The sequence below is a fragment of the Corvus hawaiiensis genome, chromosome 8 (genome assembly GCF_020740725.1).
Source record: "Corvus hawaiiensis isolate bCorHaw1 chromosome 8, bCorHaw1.pri.cur, whole genome shotgun sequence".
In the NCBI taxonomy this organism is placed as follows: domain Eukaryota; kingdom Metazoa; phylum Chordata; class Aves; order Passeriformes; family Corvidae; genus Corvus; species Corvus hawaiiensis.
In genome coordinates this window covers 18,066,769-18,093,966 of record NC_063220.1, presented here as the reverse complement: position 1 = coordinate 18,093,966, position 27,198 = coordinate 18,066,769, and the positions used below count along the sequence as shown (strand labels likewise).

At 38.4% G+C, this 27,198-nt stretch overlaps 1 protein-coding gene across 3 annotated transcripts in view; it reads right to left on the bottom strand.

Moving 5' to 3' along the window:
* The window catches only part of ERCC6 (ERCC excision repair 6, chromatin remodeling factor), a 45,946-nt gene extending 23,235 nt beyond the window's left edge, over nucleotides 1-22,711 (bottom strand). The window contains exons 1-7 of one of the 3 annotated variants that reach the window (XM_048311396.1): nucleotides 22,577-22,711; nucleotides 21,360-21,793; nucleotides 18,792-18,912; nucleotides 16,385-16,493; nucleotides 13,996-14,722; nucleotides 6,515-6,640; nucleotides 2,619-2,777 (exon numbers count right to left, since the gene is read on the bottom strand). In XM_048311396.1, the coding sequence (XP_048167353.1) occupies nucleotides 2,619-2,777; nucleotides 6,515-6,640; nucleotides 13,996-14,722; nucleotides 16,385-16,493; nucleotides 18,792-18,912; nucleotides 21,360-21,790 (1,673 nt within the window). In that variant the 5' untranslated portion in view covers nucleotides 21,791-21,793; nucleotides 22,577-22,711. Of the gene's footprint in view, nucleotides 1-2,618; nucleotides 2,778-6,514; nucleotides 6,641-13,995; nucleotides 14,723-16,384; nucleotides 16,494-18,791; nucleotides 18,913-21,359; nucleotides 21,830-22,345; nucleotides 22,517-22,576 lie in introns of those variants that run through there. The other 2 variants (XM_048311397.1, XM_048311395.1) reach the window with 2 other exon arrangements.
* Nucleotides 22,712-27,198: the final 4,487 nt, after the last annotated feature.

Here is a 27,198-nt window from a genome sequence, read left to right as displayed (position 1 = left end):
GTATCACACAAGCTCACATGCAGGGTTTATCCAGATTTTTTTCCCCCCTCAGCTTACACAAAGAGTTTACACCTCCTTGAATCAATTTTCAGAAAATCCACTCTCCCTCCACTTGGCTGTGTGAAAACTCTTCTGTGTCTAGTCTGACTCTAACCACTTTGCACTAGCCAACATTTTATTATTCTCTTGAGACCTTTTATTTATTTATATAAAAGAGTCATCTAGTTTCTTCCAGTCTGAGCTGTTTCACAAAACTAAACAAATCATATACTTCTGCTTGCCACACTTAGGAGGCATCCTTCATTCTTCTAATCACTGCAACACTGCAAGACTCGCTCTGCTGCCCATTCAATTTATATTTGCTTTCCTTGAACAAAGGTGGCACTAAAAAATTCAAAACTAAAGTCTTACTAGTGTCTTGTACAAAGACAATGCTGTCCTATTCTTACTCCAAATATATTGCCATATTGTATTCTGTCCTTTTTTCACAGACACATTGTACTGATAGCTTATGGTCAATATCACGTATGATCAATATATCCAAATCTCTTTCTTCTGTTGCTTCTAGTTTATAAAGCCCAAACTCACAAGCATCCTTTATTTGTTGTTATTTAATTGGATGCAATTAGAATTGCACATAAGATCTATTCCTGCAACTTGCTACCAAGAAAAAGGAAGCTGTATTTATACTGTATTTATAATCTTTAAATACACAAAAAATTAGTGGAGGAAAACATGTTTCATTATAACCAAATATTGCCAAGGACTGGCAAATCATGTTTTCAAGCTGAAACAATAACTAAATCCTAGCAAAAATAAGAGACCAGGGCAGCAAGAGCCATATATGTTTTCTGGGGCAATGGATTTTTATTTACCTAAGCACCATGGAAATTAATCTCTGCCACTCAAAGTAGAGATTGAGCTGTTTATGTTTATGTCTCAGTATCCTGAAGAGCACAGATGGGTAAATAATCGGTGTATAAACTTTCTGTCAGTTTCTCATCTGATGTCTCAAATAAATGAAGCCAAGCCTGTAGTGAAAAGGTTTTTGTTACACACCAAGGTAACGAGGCCCAAGCTAGTCTGGAAGACACACAGAGTGGGCAACACAACTTTGTCCACTCTTAGTGCTGGCTTTGCAGCAGGGGCTGCCCAGAAAGCCTCCTGCCTATCAGACCGCACTCTTTCAAGTAGAAACAAGTTAACCAGTACTACTGGCTACCAGGATTACTGCCTTCTCAGTCCAGGGGAGGATAACACTTGACTAGGAAAGATCAAGTAGTTTAGACTGTCTGCCTTACAGCACACAAGCAAAATCAGAGCAAACTTCACCAATATATTAAACCTTGTTTCCTCCCATGGAATCACTACCATGATGGACTCAATGACATGCACCAGCCAAAACAAGAAATTCAACACATTATCTTCCATGCAAAAAGAACACTGCAACTTAGGTGGGCAAATTGATTTTGGCCTTTTCAAAGTTTTACTGTAGTTTCACACTATTTAAAAGCGTCAAGAGACGTCCCTGAAGGATTTCCATCAACTCACTGGCCTCCCAAGTGGGGTAGGGAATATAAAATAATCTGGACAGTAGCATCCTTAACCAGGCAGCCATATTAAAGTAAATCAACTGGCCTGAGTGATGAAGGACCTGTGGGGTTTTTTTATATTAAGGCTTTATTAAGAAGCAACTGGAGAAAAAACAGGAATATTTTCTCTTTAAAGCATTATTTTACAATCCATGTACAAGCTGAACATAATTTAAACATACCTCTATATAGAGGTAATTATTTTTGTTTGGGACAGTACTATGATAGTTGCTAAGTTTCATGTAGCTATTTACATCAGGTATACAGGCCAACAGAAGTAAAAAAATCAAGTACTATTCATGCGTGCATTTGCAAATCCGAGGACACAAACAAGTGTCTTGCCAGTAATTTCACCTATGAAAAAGAAATTTTAAAGCATTGTTCAGTAACAAAAAACCATAAAATATCTTGTAAGAAAGGCCAGTCACAGTAGCGTATGTTTTGAAAAGCAACAACAGAAAACCAAAAACTGATGGAAATTCTGCTGTATAACTTATTGGTTTTACTCTTACTACTAATTTTTGGCATGGATAATTCCCTGCCCATCAGAAACTCTAACTTTCACTGCAAATCAGCTTGCTACTTCCTGTAAAATATTTACCTGGTGGCTTGCCAGAACAAATATTTTAATGTAAAATTTAATAAATGGAACTAAAGGTATTACATCTAATTTAAAATTCCATATTGTGTAAACTACTGATATTAATGTAATTGAGTTTGTAAACAATCCATTTGTGGAAGGTAACCTTAGACACTGTATTGACCCAAAATATCTAGCGTGGCTCATCTGCAAAATGAAGCATCAATGCCTGGAATTCATTAAAAGTGTTACATGTTTAATTTTTCCTGCCCTACAGCTCCATTGTCTCGTAAAATTTTTCCTTTGATGTCCCCCACTAAAAGAATTAAAGGAATATTGTAATTGAAATGTCATTAATAATTCACAGGACCCTCCTCCACCAGTAATACATCTGATGAAATATTAATTGAGCTCCACAGACTGACAGTCTGCACAGAAGCACTTGCCTGTAATTTGAACCACGAGTCCTCATATTGCTGTAGCTCAGACCTGCCAAGAAGGCAATTATCTGAATGGTCTTGCCCAATCCCATCTCATCTCCCAGAATTCCTCCTGCCTGCTGGCAGTGCAATTCCCAAAGCCACCTAACACCTGTCTGCTGGTACCTAAAACAAGGAAAAAGAAGACGGCAAATGTTTGATAATACAGATCATAACAGAAAGTACTCATGAATTAATCATTTGGCAAGGTTCTTATACCAGTTACAGTAACATGCTGGATGTGTGTTTTACATGAGTGCTGTATTTACTAGGTCATACATTTTTGATGCATTCAGACATTACATGTGACTTTCGTTCTTTATGCAACACTAAAACATTTCTAATTAAACTGATAGTCATGGTAATTAGAGGGTATTTTATTTCATATATATTTTAAGTGCTAAAAGCAACTTGGAAAGTTACTCTTATGAAGCATTATCTTTTCAGAAAAGACAACATACAACGGTCTAGTAAATAATATTATTTGGAACATATACCTTGAACTGAAGGAAAAGACTGACTTGTAATGGGTACTGACTTCATACTCCACTACAAAAACTGATCAGATCTACCAAACCATGCTTTTTTTATACATAAATTTATTTAATAACATTTAGTCTCTTTCAATGAAGAAAAAAATCAAGGCTAAGCAATAGAAACTACAGCAGTGCATGGGATACAGCAGACCATTATGTGAGAGCATCAGAGAAGTTTCTACTCCCAGTCCTTCACTGGAAATTGTACAAGCAACAATGTAAAACACATTCCACTTAAAAGAAGTGGACTAGAAAGCAAGCTTTATGATGGCAAGCTAAAAAGGTGAAGATACGATGCTGGACTAAGAATCACTTTAGGACATACCTTTTTATAACAATATGAAATAGTGAGCCTAGTAAGAATAACACACCATGTGTGGGGGTTAAATTGAAAACAAAAGAAATAAATGAAAAAACATATCTTTAAATCCCATTAAAAAAAAAAAAAAAAGATGCAAATGTTTCAGCACCTCAGTGCCCTGTAACTTACAGGGAAAAAAAAGGTTACTGATAATTTTCTTGATGGTACACATTTCTGGAGTGCAGAGCACAGCAAAGAACAAAACACTTTAATTTTAAATAAGGGTTGTTCATTTTAGGTGATTTCTTGTGTGCATTTCAAAATCCTGTTTCCATCCTTGAACAAATAATATTTAGGACTACTGACAGCTAACAACACTAGTGTCTACAAAGTACTATTAAAAATCAATTTGTGTGAGTTTGGTATGGATTTAGAGAATGCTAAATGGAGACAAACAAATGGCTTGAGTAGTTAAAAAAAGATGATCGAAGAACACATCTAATGTTCCGACATCACACTATCTGCTGGTGTCTCAAAAGCATTATGCCATGAAGCCCTTAAGAAACCCTTTTATTAGAAATTAATTCACCTTAAAATGCAGCAATCTATAGAACAACTATGAAATAACTTGCAAGATTAGCTATAATTGGATTAAGATGCTATCATTGCTACATTTTATGAAGACAAAACATTTTCTGACAAACATTAAAGAATTGAAGATAAGCCTAATTCCAGTCATAAGCTGCTCCCCCAGACTAATGTTCAGCATGTCTCTTCAGAAGACAACCATTCAATAACCTCCTGATATAAATTTGTATTATTTTTTAGGATTACATACAGAGCTTTAAAATTAGATGAATTTATAAGCATATTTCTCCCTCTCCTTCCTTCTCCTGAGAAAGCTTCCCCGTGGATAACTAAGCTTGTGAAAAATTCTGCTCTGTGGTTATTTAAAAACATGAAAGATGCAGGTGCTTTCTTTGTATAATCATATAAACATGCAATAATTGTAACTATGCAAAAGTTAAAGGAACACATCCTCCTCCATTTTCTGTGGTTATATGGAAAGATAATTAATTTTTTTCAACCTTACACTTTTGTTGCACCAATTTTTTTTAATTCCAAAAATATTCTGGAAGTAAATAAAAGTGCTGCTGGTCTTCCAAAATAGTTATATTGGCCTGTTTTTCACATGAGCAATCATGCTGTGATGCATCCCTCAAAATTCACCACAGTAGCTACCAGAGTTCAGCTGCATTGTTGCAGAGACAAAACTGTGTTTCAGATTTATCAGGGAAATCACACACTGGAAGCAAATAATGATGAAGCCTGTTTCCTTTTTCATACAGAGAACATTCTCTCAGGCTTAGTGCAGGCAGGATAAGGCAATGTTTGCAGCTCTGCTTGGTTTTGTTCCACAGCAGTATCAATGCTATTCCTGCTCAACGTTCATCAAAGCAGACAAGTGTGCAGGGAAGAAACTGATTGTCCACTTTAACAGGCTTACCAAAGAACAGACCTGGGGGTCTCCTACTTCCAGCATGAGCTAACTTCTTTGGACTTTAACTATGCAGGAAGATCACTTAAAGTACATGCTATACGTATCCATGGGTCAATATACTTCCATGTTTTGTACTAAACTTGCTCAGAACTCAACAGTTTTTTATGACTATTGACTATGGGCTTTCCTACATCGGAGATTTCAGCATTTAAGCTACAAGTCAGACAAATCATTCAACTCAATTGATCTTTCTAACCACTTAAGAAGTTTTGCCAACTGACTCATGCTTGCAGGGATACCCTTCATTAGTGAGGCTTGCATCTTCAAGATTAATTTTTAGTGACTACTCTATTTCATTTCCCTTCGGGTTGCTCAGACCACACATCCGTCCTCAAGATGAATACTTGTGCAGTACCATCGCATAAACAACTGGAGACCACATATTGGCTCTGTATGGTCCCAGCAACCAAGTCATTAATTCAATCCCATTTCAGAGCTAGTGCTTTCCTTCTGAGGACTACAGGACAACAGTAATAATTTCTTTGAGGTCAAGACTAAGTGGTTCTCTTGGAAGGGATACCACGCACACCCATTATAAACCAGGGCTTTCTACTACAGTAAGATTCTAAGAGTTTGCTTTGAAAGAGAAGATGTTTTTCCTGCTGTGTGAGATGTTGCCAACAAAACTGAATTCAAGCCCATTATGCATGAAATTTAAGGGAGAGATTATGGATGAAGTTAACTGGTCAGCTGCTAGCTTGTTTGGGCTGTCGTTTATCATTAGCCTTTTTGAGATGAACTTGAAAGCATCACAGGGCACTGTGTTTTAAAAAACTGAAACAGAAAACAGTTATGTCCAAATCTGTAATTAAGCATTAAATAACTAAAGAATGAATTGTAGTGTGCTTTCCATCTACCAGAGGAATTAAGAATTCACTCTCTATATTTTAAAATTTTACCTGGCAAAATGTTCATACGAATTACAAGTAGTTACTTTGAAAATACTTTGAGTAGTTACTTAAAGAAAAAGTTGTTCATATTTTTTACTGGCAGAAAATTTCACTCCACCCAATTAGAGAAACATGGTATTTCTTGTTTTTTTCTTTTATCACATCTTGCCAACATCTTATGTTTCAAAGTAAAGTTGTTCTACCACTCCACACCTTTATTAGGAGCAAGCATGTATCAATAAAAGAAAGCATTTATAAAAATAGACAAGGAGAGCTTCTCAATTCATAGTTCAGCTAATACACATTTACAATATTCATATCAGCCAGTTATCATCTGTATTTTCATGTAATTGCATTTTGTGCTCACAGTAAGTTAATTACATTGAAGTTTGATCCTGAAATCTTTTTTAAAGGAAGAATCCTACTGAAACAATTGAAGTAAAAGTTGAGGCATCGTTCGTTCACTGAAGTCAAAGTTACAGCAAAGGGCATCTGGAACTCACCATGACTATTACTACTAATATTATTAACAGCATACAGCAGCATAATATAAAAATAATGTACACAATACATACTTAAAAAGCTTTTTGAAGAGAAATCCTGGTACTTTGAAACCCTCTTCAAATTCAACGTCGCTTTCTTCAGAAAGTTCCTCAGCTGTTTCATGTTCTTTGTCCTTCAAACGTTCTTTTTGCCACTTCCTGGAGTGACACAAGGAGTCAACATTCAATTATAGCATGGAAAAGATACTCTGTGAAAATGACACTGAATTTTCTATCAGGTAAAAAATCCAACAAAAAGACATGCTCTGATGTCATGACTTAAAATAGTAATCCTTTGGAGGACAGAATTATGCAAATAAATGCTTGAAATATCCAATATATTAAAAGGTACATGTTTTATAGCTACTTATAATTTTCTATAGACAAAAATACTAATATAATGGAATCAACAGCTAACAGCACCAAAAAATCTGTCTACTTTAAACTCTTAAATCTCCCTCCCCTTCCTCCTCCCCACCCCTTGCCAAAACACTGACAAAGTTTACGTATTCCAAAACTATTTAATTTAACCAAACACTTAAATTTAACTTCCTTCCTGTAGAGAAATGCGAAGCAGTGTATAATCTTATACACAAGACTCAGTTGGAAACATCACCACCATCTTCAGGATGACATGCTCGAAATCTGTAAAGCAGTCATTACTAAGAGAATGAGCTTTATGAGGTTTTGAAATTACAGTGTGATTTGTGGTTTGCAGCCTCATCTTATTTGGACTCCAGGCAACTTAGAGAATTACCTTCCTGTCCCATCATTCCCCCGCTGCTGAAAAAGTACCAAAGGATCTTCAACATTCCAACAGAATTATGAACTTGTGTTTCAGTGGCCCAAACCCATCTGCCTCTAATGGTAAAGTGTACTCTAGCTGGGTATGTACTACTCAACCAACAGCACTTCACTGACAATTCAGATTTTGCTGGAATTCTCTCATGAAAGTGCCATTTACTGCAGGCACACTGAATGTGGTGTATAAATGGACAAAATCCCTACAGAAATTGGCATGGTTCAGAACAGATTGAAAACATCCATATGCTACTGTTCTGGATGCAGTGCAAAAGCACACCTCCACTTAATGGTCTCTGAATATCTGGCAAATTTGTTTCAAAACACTTGTGTTAGGAAAAAGAGAGCAGGGAAGAAGTTCAACACTTCACAGACAAGCAACACAATCATACACTCTCATGAAAGAAAGCTAATTATGCGAGGTTTCTAGATGGACTTTTCAGCCGTACTTTTTGAGAAAATACTTTGAGTCTGTCTTTATGAAACTAGTAACAAACTTGGTATTGTTTTATTAACTGAAAATAAACATCATCATCTCCAAATACAAGTTACAATCATTGCCAAGAATGAAAGCACTGAAGAACTAAGACAACACTATGCTGGACAGGTTTAGAGAGCCAGTCTCACTGAAGCATATTTTGATCTCTTAAGTCAAGAAGTCTTCAGAAGCAAAAAAAATAATGATGGAGAGAAAAAAGAGCATATATGGGGAAAAAATTAGATGAAAAAAGACAGTCTTCAGTTTGCTGATTAAAACTGAGGAGTTGCAAATGTTTATTATCAGATTCTTCTTATTTCACTATATGAAATCATGTATCTGGTCAAGTAATAAAACAGAACTTACTAAAAATACATGAGGTGTCAGTGTTTTCCTCTTTTACATACCTATCCTAACAGGAATGGAAATCTCTACCTTAGACTAGGAGTCTGCTAAATGTTTGACTTAGAAAAATTACACTCATGCTCTAGAGTCTAACAGGAAGATATGATACGTTCTAGAGTCACAGCATAAAAATGCATTTCTTTTTCTTCAGTACTACAATGTTACTCTACCAGGCACAGAGGGCCTTACTTTTCTGAGTTCCAGAAAAAGGAATTCAAATTGACAAATGCTGATAATCCTTGCTTCAGACTGCGTCACTGCTGGAACTGAGACATGCTAGAACTTCATTATTTCATTTGACTGGGTTATGACAGGACTCAAACCAAGGAAGGAAACTCCTACTTACCACACTAAAATCAAAACAACTACAGATTACAAAGCTTCCAAAGAGACATCTAGGTAAACAATCCATACTAAACCCAAGCAGGGCAATAATTTGTACAAGAGTTTGCTATTAATTTTGTACTCCAACGCGAATCACCGAGGTGAATCAATCCGCCAGCGCTGGAGCAGCAGCCTCCCCTGGGAAGGAGCAGACTGCCCTCTAGTGTGCACTGGGAAAACTGATCCCGAAACAACCAAGAGGAAACTGAGGTTAACTCCGAACTGTCCAGGAATTTAGGCACTTCACCTCCATATAACTGCTACATTTTCTGCAGGAAGTGTGATCGATATTGGGATTTTTCCTAAAATTATACCTAGAAAATATATACATCTAGAATTTGAACTAATAAACCCTGTACTTAATTTTCCTAAAAACCATTTCCTTTTTACATGCTGTTATCTGTTACTTCATTGAAGTACTCTATCTCTTCCAAATGTCTAGAGGTTTTTTGCCATCAATTACAAGTTAAAAAAGCAGCAGCAACTTGTTATCACAAACAACTATTCAGTTTCTGAAAGGCTGTGAACTTAATGTAACACACACCATTATCATATTCTACACTGAAACTTCCTTATTTTCTTTAGAAAAGTGTAAATACCCAAATGGCTGAAGCCATGGGAGGACAAACACTATTTCCAAGACCAGATCAGTCTGTTAATCTGGCCTTGTACCTTTCCATGGAAGTCAAACTTTGTAGGGAGAAATAGTGGTAGCTCATCTTTGACTTATATACACAGTAACTTACTGTCCATTTGGTCAATATATTCCTTACACACATCAGTTAAACATCATTAGTATGCCTAAACAATCAGAAAATAGAGGTTTTACTATATTACCAAAGTCTCTTCAAAACAGAAGCATGATCTTTGAGAAATCTGTCTTATATTGTCCATTGTCACCAACATAAATACAATGCTATCCCTAAAAGCGAAGTATGAAAGCCATATATCATACAATTAAATTTCTTCTTAATATAAGAATGTATTCAGATTCTAAGCCCATTTCCCACTTATTGCAATACCCTAGAAAGAAATTCTGCACCCAAAACAGTAATAAGCACAATTTGACTTAAAAAAAAAAAAAAATACAGTCAGGAACCAAGCTGAGTATTTAATATAGTTTGCATTTGTGAAGCACAATATGTTTTATATTTTATACAGCTAAGAATCCCTTATAGATTATTCTAATTTGCTAAATTGACGCATACAGTATTACTTTTTTGATCTAACTTTTTATGGTCTATATGGGTGGATTTAATTGGTATGTCCTAACAGATGAAATACATGCAGTTAGTACCACAAGCCTCAATAAGTAAATTAAGACTGATGTACACAATTACACATTTGAGTTTCGAATGAAAGGTGTACTCAGCGAGTGAGACAAAATATATCTTCATTTGTGTCCTGGCTTTGTCACTTTAAAGAACGGTAAGGATGCTTTAAGAAAGTATCTTTCAGGAAAGGTAGTATTTAATCCTTTTTTAATTTATAACTTTGAACTGAGAGATTCAGTAACTCAGATACATCAAAGAAAGCTAGTACATGAAAACTGATCTATGAAAACCAATTTAATTCAAATCAATTTTTTTTATTTGAATCAACTGCTTTGTATACTGACAGCCAAAACTTCCTGCACTCAACTGCCAGGATATCACTTGAGAGACATGAAAAGAAGCAGCTTTCCCAGCCTTGCCTCTGTGCACTTGACAGCAATAGAAGTCAAATACTGTACTCCACAAATGATACAGAATACATAAGAAAACATAGATATGGCACTGATCTCCCATAATGACATGTAATTCCTTCCTTGAAGCAGCAGGCAGATACATACTGATAACTGGTATGGGGAGAGTGTGTCTAAGACTGCTTAAGGTTTATTTTGACTCTGAGCTATTACCTTATACTGACACCTTACTGATGTCAATAGTGTAATATAATAACTACATATAAGCAGAAAAAATTACTTTATACTTATGCTTGGCATTTTAAGACATGCAAAGAAAAACTTTAAGTAATAGAAACAAAGTCTTGATAATCTGCAGTTTCCACATCTGCAAAACTTGAGAATAATACAAGAAAAACACACAGCAGTTTTCTTGTTGAGAAAGAAAAAAGCAAAAAAATTTTTTTTCCTACACACTTAAAATGCATTCAAAGTTACTTTTGTTTTGTGATTCTATGTAAAAGAAGTTGAAAAACAGGTCCATTTTCACCCTTTCCACAGTCTTCAAAGAAATTGACTCTGCCATGACCTGATGTGCTGGTTTTGGGTGGAGTAGAGTTAATTTTCTTCACAGTGGCTGGTATGTGGCTGTGTTTTAGATTTGTGCTGCACACAGGGCTGATAATACAGAGATGTGTTGTCACTGCTGAGCAGGGCTTACACAGAGCCAAGGCCTTTTAGTGCTGCCACACTGGTCAGGAGGCTGGGGGGAGACACAGCCAGGACAGGTGATCCCAACTGACCAAAGGGATATTCCAGAGCAGATGGCATCATGCTCAGTACATAAAGTGGGGGAACAAGGAGGAAGGGGGGAACATTTCTAGTGATGGAGTTTGTCTTCCCAAGACACCGTTATCTGAGATGGGGCTCTGCTCTCCTGGGGATGGCTGAACACCAGCCTGCCCATGGGGAGCCATGAGTTCATTCCTTGGTTTGATTTGCTTGCATGAGTGGCTTTTATCTTCCCTATTAAACTGCCTTTATCTCAGCCTATGAGTTTTCCAGCTTTTACCCTTCTAATCTCTCCTGGTGGTGGAGTGAGTGAGTGGCTGTGTGGGGCCTGGCTGCTGGCTGGGGTTAAACCACGACACCTGAGCATTCCACTGGACAAGAGAGAACAGGTTTAGATCCCACCAGCTCCAATTCTGAACACTTCTAGATGAAGATGGTCACTATTGAGTATGACAAAATAGACATTGATAACATATCTGTTGATGGGGATCAAGTCTCTGAGACATTCCAGTACCATCCTAGAGACTGATTACCTAAGCCCCTGGGTTCAGCTGGTAATAGCCAGTACAATGCACAGCTGGGAATGACAACACACTAATTTTCACTGAATATTTAAATTACCTTATAGGTGTATGACAGTATCCTGCTTATTTACCTTACTCTCCATAACCCTGATGGTTCCTTGGTACTGCTCACTATTCCAGTAAGCTATGATTCACCTTAGACATTGACCTTTCAGAACAGAAGATTTTTTTCATCTGGATGTCTACACAGCAACATGGCTGCAGTAACAGTAACTAGAGAAAGGAGAGACTCACGCAAGGGAAAAAACCTGAAATTCCTGATAGCCTAAGCTGAACTCTGCATAGCTAAATTTTACTTTTTCATGTTCCACTGACCACACCTTGCTTTGACTGACTAGGCCAACCTCTGGAAGTAGCCTTTAGAAGGACAGGGAAGAGTCAGCTACTCTCCTGCCTGACACTTCCTAAAGACAACAGCTCCTGTTCTAACAAGTCTCTTGTTCTAGAGATGCTCTGCAGTCGTGCAGTTAGCTAATTAGCATGCTTTAACAACATCAATGTAGTTTCCCCTTGACACAGACCAATCTCTTGAAGTCCCATCTCTGAAAAGTTTTAATGTTATGGAAACTCATTTTCAATCTCTAAGAGTGTAGGACTGAATTCATTGCCAAGCACAAGACTAGATGTTCAGAAGAATAAAGTAATCCTGAAGGATTTTCCTCTGCCTCTCTCACGGGTAAAATATACTATAATCTCACCCATTCATTTGCATTCAAAAGTAAAACTGACATGAAACAAGATATAAATGTAAGCAAATGACAGCATTTCTACAGCATTCTTAATATGTTTCTTAATTCACTACATTTTATTTTCTCATGGCATTTCCCATAATGAGGATTACCTGGGGGTGTCAGCATAAAAACATCAATGTGGACAGCTGCAGCTTAACAGCCACAATAACTGTAGCTATGAAATTTTTAAGAGATGTAGTGTTTTGGTAGCAATTACAGTTATTGATATTTCTAAAATTCATTTAGGCTTTTATTGTAACTTCAGTAACCAAAAGAAATGTAGTCTATGATATGACTTTGCTAAGGATAAATTGTCACAATCTTAACGTTATTAAAAAACGTTTTTGAATGAATTTAAACTGTGAGTCATATTAAAACTTTCAATCAAAATAAATTACTCTTGATGAAAACACTGAATTAAAAATGATTTAATATTGGTCTACTTTAAATGTGAAGAATACAGTTTTATTCAATCAAACAGTAAATATTTTACCGATTAAGAACAATTAATTTCTGTTAATGCATCCAATAGAAAACATACTTCTTTTTGACCCTTTAGACATTGTTCAGATTAGCCTCTTGCTGCAATTTCTATTCAAGAGCAATAAACTATGCTTTAATTTTGAAAAGCAACATCCTGGGATTGCAAACCTATTGCCTTATATCAGTTCCTGATCTGCCTTTGTAACCTGAGATATGAAAGTGAATTTGGGTTCTTCCTATGTGAGCTTTTCCACAGCTGAGGGCACTTGTGCCACCTCTTCCTCCACAGCAACTCAGGCTTTCACTACAGGAGCGATGGTGGTTATACCTCTACTTCTTGGTTCCTTCTCTGACACAGCATCATTTAAATCCATAAGATTTTATATTTCCATAGAAGAGTAAAATTTGAGCCTCCCAAGCATTAATCAAGTTCCTGTGCTAGGGTTTATCTCTACATCAGTCACCCTTCACTGACAGTCCTAATATATGTTCTTCCTTTCACTCTAGAGAAGTGTTTTCAAGTTCCATTATTTTCTAGAGGACTGTACAACTTCCTGAAGGATATTCAGTAAAGGTAACTAATTAAAAGTACACATGCCATCAACAAGCTGAAGTTTATTATATGAAACTCAACCCCTATACTAGAAAAGGGACAACAATGCCAGTGGTTAGAGAACAATTACAACAATACAACCATTTTAGTGACCGTGATCTTTTGACTGCCAGTATGTGCAGAAGTCTCATAACTTCACAAGCTTGTCCAGAAAGCATTTTAACAGCCTAACAAATTGCATGTCATTTCACTGCCCCTTCAAAATGTTTCCCAATGAGTTTTGAAAAATGGAAACACTGCTCAGTCTTATTGTTAGGAGCTCAAAAACTATGCTAGCAGGAGAGAAAACATCTCAACGGCACACTGTAGCTGCAGAGATCACCAATACAAAGGTTATACAAATTTCATAAATCACAAATTAGCACAAAGTGATACACAAATAAGGACCTATAACTACCAGAAAAATTTAACAGCCAAGTTCTTCTAATTAGGCTCCATATCTGAATCCTTCTGGAATCCTTCTAACTGCCTCATTTCCCTTACTTCAATACACTCCCTAGCAGTCTGTAATAGACATTGTCCTTTGCATTTTCAACATACTAATTTGTTAGCAATACTAATAAAAATGTCTAGGACTAACCTTAGTCTCTGTTTATAATAGTCCAAATCTCCATCATCTCTCCATCGTCTCATTTTGTGCTTCCCTGGTGTATCCTCTTCTTCTTCTTCAGAGCTTGGAACGAAGTCAGCATCATTTTCAGCTTCTTTAAAACTCTTCTTCACCAAATGTTTTCTTTTTCTTGATAAAGTCTTAAGTTCATAATCAGAATCGTTCTCAGCAAAAGAAGACGCCTGTTCTTCCTCTTCTGCTGCTTCTGGATCAAAGATCTCCTCATCAGGAACACAGTCAGACTCCCCACTATCATCCTCTTGTTCATGCCTGAATTTCTTGGTCTCAGGATACTTCTTTTCTTTTGGAATCCTGGCCTTTGAATGAATCTGAAGGGCATGCTTCTGAAGCTCTCTCAAATGTTTTTTCAAGCGTTTATCTGTTTTGGAGAGGGCTTTGCCACTTTTTTCCTTTGTAGCAGCTGCAGGAGCCACGCACTCAACATCTTTGGCTTGTGCTTTCTTCTTTGCTCCTTTGCGACGGGATAACTTCTTTCTTTCAGATGACAGCTTAGCTTGGTCTGCTAAGTACTTCTCAAAATCAGATGCTTCATTTAGTCTTAACTGTCGTGCCTTCCTCTCTGGCTTCTGAGGTATTTTAGTTCCAAATGGAGTCATCTGACCAGTTCGAATGAGCTCTGCCCACTCTGTTTCCTGAGCAGGCATAAGCATACTGCCAAGAGAAGATGGACCAGGTTCTGCAACAGAAGTCAGAACACAGAGCATGCCTTTAACACCTTCTGTATAACTAAAACACAGGAACAAGGGTGTTAGACACACTGTCAAAATGCAAAGACTTCTGATACAACACACAGCAGCAAGAACTACCATAAAATTACAGTTCCAAATGATGCACGAACTCTAATGTACCACCTATGCTGTCAATTCCACCCATGTCACCATGTTCTGTCCAAGAAACCACTGTGTTCCCACCTCCAGCAACACTGCCCATTTCAATTTTATTATTGATTTTTCAGTCCTACTCCTAAGCTTGAAATCTGACATTTTGATTACAACAGAACAGACACAAATCTTGCAAAACACAAACTGTCCTACCATATGCTTCAAAAAAACCCAACAAAAGACCAACAAACAATAAAACCAAACCAAAACACCCAACACCTGTCTTCCTAGCCCATGATACTAATATTAGGATTATGACTTCTAAAGTCAGATTGGCTGCACAGTACTCTGCCATAAAAGAGCACTTTTCAGTGCACTTACAGTTACTATACACAAACTGTAATGGGTGTTTGAAACCAAAGAGAAAGAAAAGCTCTTGAATTGAAGAAGCTGAAGGGGAATTCTGGCCTGAAATCTATTATTAGGCTCCAAAATTTCAAAATAAGTCTATTAGCATTGCCAGCACAGCTTTAAATGCCCCATTTTAAAGCACTGTATGTATCATATGTTTAATGAGTAACAACAGTGAAACCCCTCCACCTCCAGCCCCTCCTACTGGAACTGCTCCATTTCTTATGTTGGGCTCCATTCACTTCTTCGTTACATTTCAACACACTGTGTGCCTGAGTTTTGCTGCATGAACCCATTCAAAGCAGAAGGATTTAAGATGCTTTTTTACTGAGAAAAGTTAACTGAGGCTTTGACTCCTTTAAGTTTTGTTTAATCAGGAGAGCAGCATGAGCTTTGTGAGGCGGGAATCTACTCTAGCCAAACGTGCAAGAGACAAACAGCACAAAGAGTTTTTTCACCTCTGCAAACAACAATAAAAGCCAAAGGTGATGCACAGACACCAATGGGACCCAAACTTGCCCTGCAGAATACTGCAGGTTACTGACTGCGACCAAGTTTAGTTTACAGAGAGCAGAGAGAAAGAACACCTAGTTAAACACTGAGGTAACACATATCCTGCTCTGGAAGAAACCTTATGTTTAATTTAAAAAAATCACACTGCAGCCTGAAAAGAAGAAGCACTTCCCCATTCCATTTCTAGTGATACTTCCCAACAGTAAGAAAAAACAATTTTGTTAATGCTGATTGATAGCATCCAGCATATAAAATGTAATTCAATCATGATGTTAGTCATCTTTATCAAATTAGCTGTGAAAAAAATGTTAGGATTTCCAATTTATTAAGCCCAATACTCTAATGTGCCTCAGCCATCCCTACTCAGCTGAACACAGATTAACATCCAGTTTTTAAAACTTCCCACATGAATATGCCAAGATTTGCAAATCTGCAGGTGTACAGAATAAGTGTTCCTAACTCTCTCTTTGAAAGCCAACCACTGAAATTTATTTCCTTACTGGCAAAAATCTTACAGCATAGCTTCAAACAAACAAACAAAAAAGGCATTACATAAAAGTAGAACAGAACTTTCAGCCTTCTTCTATACACACCTTCATCTTCCTCATATTCAATCTCATTTGCTTCATCAGCAAACTCTGTTAAACCCAGTATTCCTTGGAGACGTTTTTGTTTTGCTTTTATCTTCTTCAGCTGTTGCTCCTTCAACAATTAGATAAGTAATTTAAATTTTAATCCAGTTTATAAACTTGATAACCTTTTAAACAACACTTAAATCAATGTATTTGCAGTATTTTCAACCAGAATCTCATACTCAAATGTTACAGTATCACACTTGAAACAAAAAGAAGTGCAAAAGAAGTGTCACCACAATATCTGTATGGCTCCAACCCACAGGAGACACAAGATTTTGGGTGTATGATTATCTCACCGTATGTGTATAGTAAGATCAGACTGTTTACACACACAAAATTCATGTGCATACTGCATTTTTATGTACATTTCTTAAGGTCATTTTATGAATGTGTTGATTCCAGGAAGCCCATCAAAGCAGATTGCTAAGATGTACAGAGAACACCAACAGATTTGTTCATGATTGCGAGACTGGGTTCATGATTACTAAGCCACAAATAACAGCTCTAAGATTTACTAAGATTTCTTTATCATCCCAGATGTTTTGGAATGTTTTGTTACAATGAAACTGAAATTGTAAGTGAGTCCAACATCCTGACAGGTGTTGGCATACGGTTAAGGGCTAATTTAACAGCAAAAAATAAGTGCAATGACTTCAAAAGATCAATGTTACAGATGATGTGAGAAGTTTACTACTGCTAAGAAAAGAGTTCTTAGCTAATAATTCTTCTGTTACATCTTTTATCTGACTGTAATATCCTCAACAGTGCATCTACTTGTGATGTTATGATTCCTAGGTGTTGCTAATTTTCATTTGTGAAACAAAACATTCCAACCAGTAAAACAAAGACTCAGACAATGTAACCTTCCACATTTGTAACTCTATGCTTTGGAAGTATTTCCTTACCTAGAGAGGCACATGCTTCAGTAAAAATCAAGTCCATTACAAAATGAGCAATTTTTTTTTTCTTTTGATGAAGGACAGTTCACTATCTTGCCCATGCCTTCACATAGCACTTTTCAAAACACAAAGAGCAACTGTATTCATGTATGGTACAATATAGTATCTCTTGTGTATGCATGTATCCTTGCTACCAGAGTACTTTACATCATAAAACATGCCCTGTATGTCAGCTCTAAGGAAACAGTTGTCTTGTACCAGTCATCAGTTTCCCATTTGTCTCAATAACAGAAGAATTCAGTCATCTTTAGCAATTTTCTTTAAATACTACAAAAGGAAGAGTACTAAAAAGCACTTTCCATGCAACAAGTAGCTCAAGACCAGATTTAAATACACTGCCTGCCTGCAAAACACTCTTCAAGTTATTAGAACCACTGGCCTATAGTTTTCAAAAGGAGATTTTTTTTCTTTTACTTCAAAGATGGTTAACAACAAACTTGCAAGGAGGTCTGAACTTCCCCTGCAACTAACATGTAAATTTCTTCAAGCAATATGAAAACATGCAGAATAGTAATCATTCTTTAATGGTAACTCTGGTTTAATGTATTCCTTCCTACTACTTCCAGCTATGTTTTTCTAGTCCTTTGCCACTGCTCAGTACTGTCCCCACCACTCTCTTAATAGGCTAACTTATGAGCACAGTGTTACTCAAGCTGCTGAAATTATCAAGGTTAAAAAACTACAAGTGAATGAGTCAGTGGCAAGACTGGGCTGTCTGAGGGCAAAGGACAGTAAGTTTCACAGTCAGGTTTATAATTAGAGGAAGTATTAGGGTGAACTTTCAGCAGACAGTGAGCTGATCAAAAGTGCTGCATTCCTGAGTAGCAGAAATTTCTCTTTGCTGAAATCTCCTCCTACTCACAGCTGTAGAGGTCCATTGCCTACACTACCCTGGTGCCAGCTAGATTGATTGCTCTACAGCTCCCTTAACTCATTACTATGGCAGAAAAAAGCTGCAGCAGTTTCTGACAGAACAATGAGTTAAAGAGGCTCACAGAAGGAAACTGTGTATTGGCAAGATACAGATAATGAAAGAGGATTAAGGAAAAGAACACAGGGAAGGAAGACCATGAGAGCTGAGATTTAGTTAAACTACTGAATCATGCCCTAACAAGGCTTTGTTAATTCTTCAAATACTACTTGGAGGGTTTCAATTAAATTCATGCAAATCAATCTTCTGAGCAGGTCCTAAAACTTTAGTTTTACATCTTGTTCCAAACCTTAGAATAAAAAAAAAATCACCACTTAAAATTCTTTAAATTAGCATGAAACCATTTCAAAGGAAAGGAACAGCAATTCTAGACTGACTCTGAACAATATAATTAAGAATTATATCACAAAAGCCAAACCTTAAGACAAAGCACAAACTAAGTATTATAAAGAGGAAATTACTGTAATTCAATTACCTTGTTATATTTTTGCCGTTTTACTGAATCTAGTTTTCTGTTAATATTTTTGTTGTCAGCAGCTTGAGGTGAAAGTTCCTCAATAATTTTATTTATGTGTCTCAGAGATGTTGTACATGATCTGAAAAAACAGTAAGATTGCAATAAACTGGTAAATTCCAGAAAGAAAAATAGCACATTCACAATTCAGACAATTTAGAAATTCCAGGAGATTTAAGGTAAGACTTAAAAAGCTCTAAAGCGTATTATATTTAAACAACATTGGAAATACTAAACACTTTAAAAAGTTGTACGTTATAAAATATTTAACTAAATTTTGCTAATACTAAAATTCCAGAAGAAAGAAAACTGAACAACCACTGTAATATTTAGTATTCAAAACTTACAAGTCTGATGATGCCAAACAAGAGCAGTTGTTTTCATTATTCAAGGTAAACAAAACATGAAACAAAAATATAAATGGGAAATCCCATGATTTCATTTGCTAAAATGTTTCTAATGGTTTGATGCCAATATATAAGGAAACCTGTATTTTTTACCTTTTACACAAAAAGTAGATTACAAGACAAAAATGGAACTTCATGAGACAGACTAGCTCAAAGAATTAAAAGCACATCAACATTAAACTTCCCTTACTCACACACTACCATTTTTCATGTTTCCATTTACAATATGAAATTCAAGAACCACTAGCTACAACCTAATATCATGTTTCTGCTGTTGAATACATTTGCAAGGAAGGAACTGCCTGACCATCAGAAGCAACAACCTTAGGTTTGTTAATTCACATATCAAAATATTTCATAAGGATGTACAAATTAGAATCACAAAGCATTACGAAAAAAGTCAAAGAGAACTGCTCACAACACCTGCAAAGCAGCCATTATTCCCCCCAATTGCAAGGAGAAGCACTAAGGAAGTCTCCTCAGCTGTCGGGGAGGAAATTGTTGGGCCACACTTACCTCCAGCTCTAATGTGGATTCTACCACTGTTATCCTTCCTAGGAGACATATTCTACCTGCTCCCCAGCAATCACTGCCATCTTCTCCACTCGCTTTCAACATTTTTGAACCACCCCATCCCATTTCTCACTCTCCAGTCATGCTGCTTTGCAGTACACCTGCATCCTCCTGCACATCTCCTAATTTTGGCCCTTGCTTCCTTGGCCCTCTTGACAGTATCTTCTTCCACAAAACTTTAATTAACAGGACTTCGGGATTTGAAGAGGATTTAACTTCAAACATTTTTATTCTCCTCCTTCTGCTTAAATTTGTGCGTATATTATAGAATGATGCAGCTTCTACTATGAACTCTGTGCCAACTACTCAAAAAACACTTATTGCCTGATTTTTTCTCTAGTCATGCATTCACTGTGCTACAGGATTTTAACCAATTCTATCACCCTCTACCCATGTCTAAGTTTTGTTAGTCCCTCTGCTCAAAGTCAGCTATACCTGTTAATTTTCTCAAAAATCAACTTTCAGATTGTCACATTACATCTTATGCAAACAACGTTCTGGAAACCTGCATAAACTATTTGCATTCTCTCTTGTAAATCTTATTTTACGACTTGAAATGAAAGGTGAAAATAGAGGGGTAAGAAAAATCATAGGATGCTTCTGGAAGAAAAATGGGAAAACATAAACTAATTAACAGTGCTGTGCACCACATAATCTAATTGTAATGGTTATGCTGCTCCATTCTTCCTCTCAATACCATCTTACTCATTATGTTCTTCTGCTCCATAACACCTGAAATTAAATTTCAGTGTTGCATACTTATTTAATTTCACATCTCCACACCCAAACTGGAAAACTAATGAAGTGCATAACATTAAGCATAAGAAAGCTGTGCGAGCTCACACAGGTAACTGAGGCCTACAGCACTCCCAAGCACTGAAAAAACACCATTAATGCAATACAGTGAAACATACCCAGGTAGAATAATTTACCTGCAATAGTCCACACATTAACTCTACAATGAGACTAGAAGCAGAAAGGGAGATAAAATTTAAAAGATTAGCAGCTCCTATTCCTCAAAGTCTTCTACTATCAATAGTATTGATGTTACTTAAGCATTTGATTCTTTCAAGGTGCCATTAAGTACTTCCTACAAACACTTGTGACAAGGGTGTTATGGTTGCAGGACATTCACGAGATGGAGTCATCCAAGTTACAGAAGGAACATAACCCGAAGCACATAACTCCATCAAACATACAGAATTGAGGAAGTGACACTTTTTCTGACTAACTTTGAATAACAGTATAATGCCATTCTCCACTGCCCAGAAAACAGATGCATCTTGGTGAGGTAGGAGACACAGCAGAAAAAGGAGATGCACTCTGTCACCTTGATGCATGACTAGAATAGTCAAACAAGAGCAATGAAGCACTGTCTGAGGTGAAAAATATTTTCTTCATTTTTAAAAGCTGAGTGACTCCAAAGAGTACATATGATCTAGTGCTTTCAAAACCTCTTTTCCTCTTTCAGATTTTAAAAACATGAGATACCAAGTCTCACTATATCATCAGTAGCAGAAAGGAACAGTAAGAAAAAAAAACAATTTACCTTAAATCCTCCAGTACTGACTCATATTCTTTTGATGCATTAGCTATTTTTGCTGCTTTAGTTGCTTCATTAATTGCATTATCTACTTGCTGAAGAACTCCTTGCTCCAACACATCCTGGTCATAGACATCAACTCCTAAATCTTTGAGCTCAGCAGCATGTGCACTACATGAGACAGACTGAATCTGCTGCCTGTTGATCTGTAAAAGGGGATGTCCTCTTCTGGGCATCTCCAAAGGAACAGCCATGGACGTGGAAGCCTGGCTGTCAGAGTTGGGAATTCCAATACTATTACCCGCTCCATTGTCACAAATGCCATTTTCCTGCCCAATTCCCAATTCCTCATCATTATGCAGGCAATTATTGCTTGAAGTAGTGGCAGACTCTTGTTCTTGGATACTGTCTGGCAGATGACTCTTGTCTGTTGGCATCCTCTGCTCAAAGGCAACAAAGAAGAAGCACATTATCATAAGAACATTCACACATAGAAAGCTCCTCATGAAGACTGTGACCCCCCCCCAAAAAGTAAGCAAACCAATAAGCATGTTGATGATAAATTCTTGTTTCAAAACACCTGATAGTCTACTTCTCCATGAGTCCTCCCTGCAGAAGCATCTCCACACCAACTTCCACAATCAAAAGAGTAGCCAAAACCTCTCAGAGACAACTATGTTTAACCCTCCAATGTCTTTCCGACGCTGATATAAAGACAAATAAGACAACATGTAAAAATTACTCTCCTTGCCACATAGTGAACTCAGTCTTGTGTGTCAATGCTCATGGTCCAGAAGACTGTGACATAACAAAAAACACACGCAACTTAACATATCCAAAACCCAAAAATACAACTTTTTGAAACAAGTTAAGGCTTGCCATTGAAAGCACTAATGAGTGTAGTTAGCCGTAAGCTTTAGTTTGACGATTCAGCTTTAAAGTGGAGAATAAAGCACCTTAGTTCTCAGAAAATTAATGCTGGACTAACTTACTAAGGCAAGCCTGGAGCTGGTATGGTTCAGCAACCTCTCCTAGCATGGCAGCCTCAGCAGCTCAACATGGATCTCAGTCCCAGCTCACAGTTTTCTCCCATCCGCTCGGAACACGCCCGCACCTGCTCGGTCCTGCACTCAGGCCCGGCCCCCGCCCCCTGCGAGGCACCGCGGGGCCCTTTGCTCCGCCTGCACCAAGCGGTGCCCGGGCAGAGCGGGCGCTTCACCCACCTCTGTGTGCGAGCGGGCGCTGCGCTGGCACGGGGCCGCTGCGCTGGCACGGGGCCGCCGGCCCGAGGTTGTCTCCGCCGCGGCGGGCGGCAAGGCCCGGCTGGGAACGGCACGCGCGGGGCTCCGGGAGGCGCCGGCTCCCGGCGGGCAGGGCCCGAGCCGCGGCCCCGCAGCGCAGCGGGAGCGGCAGCGCCGGGCAGCGCCGGGCAGCGCCGGGCCGGGCCGCACTGCTCCGACCGGCACGGCTCCGGCACGGCTCCGGCACTGCGCCTGCGCGGCACCGCGCCGTCACTTCCGCAGCGGCGGGGCTGCCCGGCCCGCCCGGCCCGGCGCTCTGCTGCGGGGCTACCGCCGCTCCCGCCGCCCTTCTGCCCATCCTGCCCATCCTGCCCATCCTGCCCATCCTGCCGTCTCCTCGCTTCAGCCGTGGAACTCCCGCATCCAGCTCCCCCACCTATGGGCAGCAGAACTGAATTTAGTGCCTGGCAGACTTGGGCCAACTGTGAGAGCATAAATGTATAGCAGAATACATAGATATTAATGAATAATTCCCAGAAATGTTGATGGCTCTTTACCGGCTTTATTCCGAACTACAATTTCAGGTCCTTGAATGAAGATGTTCCGTTTTTCCATTAACTTGTTCCTGCCTTGTAATGTCTACAAGCCTCAGGAAAACACAGAATGGGTTCTCTAATATTTCTAAGGCCAAGACCCAAAAGGTCATCAGAGGTCATCAGGCAAATAAAGCAGTGCTATGTTGATAAACTCGTTTGTTTCCTTTGCTCTGAAATACACTATTACTGCAAATATCATATTTAGTGACTACAATGAGGAAGCTTTTTAAAATCTTCATTGCCATATTCTAAGAAGGAATGATGTTTTGTAACTGCAGAAGCAATTTAAATGCGAAGCGCAAAGTCTTTCAGTGGACTGAGAAAGGCAGCAACCAGGGGGCATTTAAGGACAGAGCAACACCAAGCTGTTGTCAAAACTAAACTATGGTGTGGAGGGGTAGGCTCTGTTTTCCAGAAACTGGTTAATGAGGGTCAAAAGATAAGTTGTCCCGGAAGCAGAAATAAAGAGCTTTGTATTATTTGCTGGGAGAGAAGTCTACAAATGACAGGCTGCTTCTTTCCTAAGCTCAGGCGGAAATTGAAGATTTTCCTACATTTCCTACAGACTTCTATGAGTTAAGAGATCACTAATGTGAGAGATGGTCACTATTAAGATTGGAAGAAGACGTTAAATATTATTGCTTCAAAGCAGGTACTTGCAAAACAAAACAGTTACACTGTATCCTGACTGTGACTCCAAAGATCCCAGGTAGAGCTTGCTGATAAAGATCCATACTGTGCTCTGTATATAAGGGCATACATGGGACTGAAGATGGTCTTTCTGGGAGTGTTCGAAACCATAATATAAGAATGTGGGAGTTCCCTTTGGAGACTTATCAATGACATCTGTCTGTGAAGCACCACAGAGCAGGTTCTACAAATAGTCTGGGCAAACTGGGCCAGGCTCACAGCTCGTGTGAATGGAGGCTGTTTGACTGAAGTCTGCTGAACCAGATCCTCCAGCAGCCGAAAATCCATATGGCTCCATTAAAGTCATAGCAGGGAAAGATCCCTAAGGCCTTTAAAGCTTGTTCAGTGGTGGTCTGTCCTTGATACATTTGCAGCATTATGCCTTTAACTCTTCAACCTCAACACACAGTTTTACTTAAGCAAGAGTGATCTATTGTTTCTCTCTGTTCTCAGCCTCACCTGTTGCTTGGAATGGTGCATTACAAAGCCTGTAAAAGTACAAAATCTGTATTATAAAACAGAATGTCTTCAAAATTATATTTTCAGTGCAGTCATTTTCACACAGAAAATTAACTTCTAATGAACCAAAAAATTCAGTTCTGGTTTCAGCTATATATGCATATGGCCTCTGATATTTTCATGTAGCATGTATGCATGCATGTTTATCTTTTACTTAAGCATTTAATTGCATTTACGTTAATTTTGTTTTCCTTTATTTTTCTACATGTAGATAGCTGGTTGCTGCAGTGCAGCTACTCTGCTAAACCATTGGCAGTGTGGTTTCGTGGGCAAGACAAGTTCTGGTTGTTTGATCAGTTTCTTTTAATGTTGCAACACAGCCACAGTCTTCACCCCCCTTGCGTGCAAGCAATAGTGATAACAATTCTTACTGGATCTGGTTCTGGCAAGTTTTGATATGCAGATATTACGCTCTTTTACTTGAACCAGCAAGATTGAAAATTTAAACTGTGTGTCTTCCCTTACTATCAGCCTTGTGGGGTTTCTGGGAAGGATCCTGGCAACCCATGTGAAGCAGCAGCTTAGAGCTCAGCTGTTGGATCTGGAAGGATGAGAAAAAACTCAGACTCCCAAGGAAGCTCAAGCAGAATAACAACTTGGAAAGGAAGCAATTTGTTTCTGTGACTCTGAATTGGGTAATGAAAAATTAGGTTCTGTAAATTATGGTCAGTGATTAGGGGGAAAGAGGCAGCAATTTAATTTTTAGTCCATCATTTTTTCAGTTTCCTGCTCTAAAGTTATGCCTCTAACTATGATAAACACATCCTGATTATGCACCCAGTTATCACCAGTAATAACCTAGCGTGTCTAAGTGCTGGTTCTTAGTGGGAGATAATCCTCTCAAGCCCTTTGGTTGTGCTGTTAAGGGTGTGACCTGCTGGCAGTTGGCCAAATCTTCATTCTTGCTTTTCAAGTAGGCCTTTCCTCCACAGATTTTAGTATGTATTTTTCCGGACTGGAGGCTAAGGAAGGACTTTGTGACAGAACATATTTATGGATTTTGTTCTGAGGAAATGCTGTATGTGAACTATGACTTATCACAATGGAGCAACCACACAGAAAGGCTTGGACTGACTGTCTAAGAAAAAACAAATCCAAACCACTACATTTTCAGACTTAAGTGACCATGGGATTTGAGCATCTTCGAGCTTTCATCACACCACTGTTTACATGCATTAATGTGACCTGAGATGGCTGAGCCTCAGGCATGTAACTGCTACTTTTCTTTATGGAGCAGTCCCAGTGGATGCAGTGCTTTGCTAAATATTTAAAGATGCTCCTTTGTCCCAAAGTGCTTAGGCCTAAGATTTTCATTTATTCATAGAGCTTAAGGCCAGACAGGACCATTAGATCATTCTTTCTGACCTCCTGTGTGACACTAAAAATACTCGGTAACTTCTACATCAGGCCTGGGTCTTGGAGGTGGGGTGGCACAGATGGCTTAGCAGGACATTGCATTTTGATTTAAATACACTGAACAGTAGAAAATCCACTACATGACTTGGTAGGTTGTTCCAGGGGCTGATCCTTCTTGCTATCTTTCACATAGCCTGAAACACACTACCTTTAAAAGAAATGCCATGTGCTTAAAAGAGAGGCTGATCTGTTAAACACAGAGGGAGAAAAGACTTCAATGGAATCTTAGAATAAGCCTCAAACACAACTTTGTAAAATCTTGAGGCTGAATTTCAGAAGAATAAACTTTCCCTTACCTGCTTAGAGGTGTGAAATGGGATGGACACCAGAGGTTTCACCTAAAATTGTCCTAATCAGTTATGTGCTTCCCTGTGCTATAGCTGTTCCTAGAAATGCTGCTTTTGTGGCTGAGCTGATCAGCTGGCTGCACTTGTCCTGTCTGAGGCCAGCTTAGAAGCCAAAAATCCCAACACTATTCTAGAGGGGTCAGTTAGTCAGGTATGGAGTGTCCTAGTGCCCACAGGCAGCACTGTTCTGCTAAAAAACAGATGGCAGTGGCAGATTTTAATGCATATTCGTTAAGCTTCTCTATTTTTCAATCCTTTCCTGATGAAGTATCAACTGTGGGTCTGAGCCAACACCCTAGGCGATTTCTGTGCTGGTGGTGAAAATGCTATACACTGAGGCACACTGATACTTTTAAAACAAAATGCCAAAACTGTGAAGTTGTGATGAGAATAGAGAATGATTTAAGGGCTGCATTACTTCTCAGGAGGGCACAGAATTGCCGGCAGCATTGGCAGAAATGGGAATCCCATCCACAGTAATAAAGCATCTGTATCTCTTTGTACCAACGAGTTGAGTGGCAAGTATCTCTCAGAGCCATGCCAGTGTAATAAAGCTAATATATCAACCTAAGAGAGAAGCTAAGCTCTTTGAAAATAATTGTGTAGTTGGCAAGCAATAACTGTTACTCTTTATATTGCAGAGAAATAAAATTGTTTTTTTTTTCTTCCCTCACTCTCCCTCCTGTAGCGCATTTAAGAAATTAAATGCAGAAGTCTACTCCTAATGCACTACTAGGTTGAGAAACTAATGACTGCAAATGGGAACAAATTCCAGGAGTGAAGGTTTCTCCTGCTGCTTTTCTGTGGCTAGATTGCTCACCTTTTGTAATTCCAACAAATATTGCTAGACAACAGCTCACATGTAAGGAAGTTCTTGAGAATATCAATTTTATAGGAAAGCTCCATGCTTGTGGTTATTTGGGCTGTATTTTTCTCCAAAGGAATTAAAAAGTGACTTTCTAGGTGAATCTGCTGCAGCTTGTTAGAGGCCTTTTTCTGAGCTTGCAGCCAGATCATTGCTTCACGTGTGTCTTTG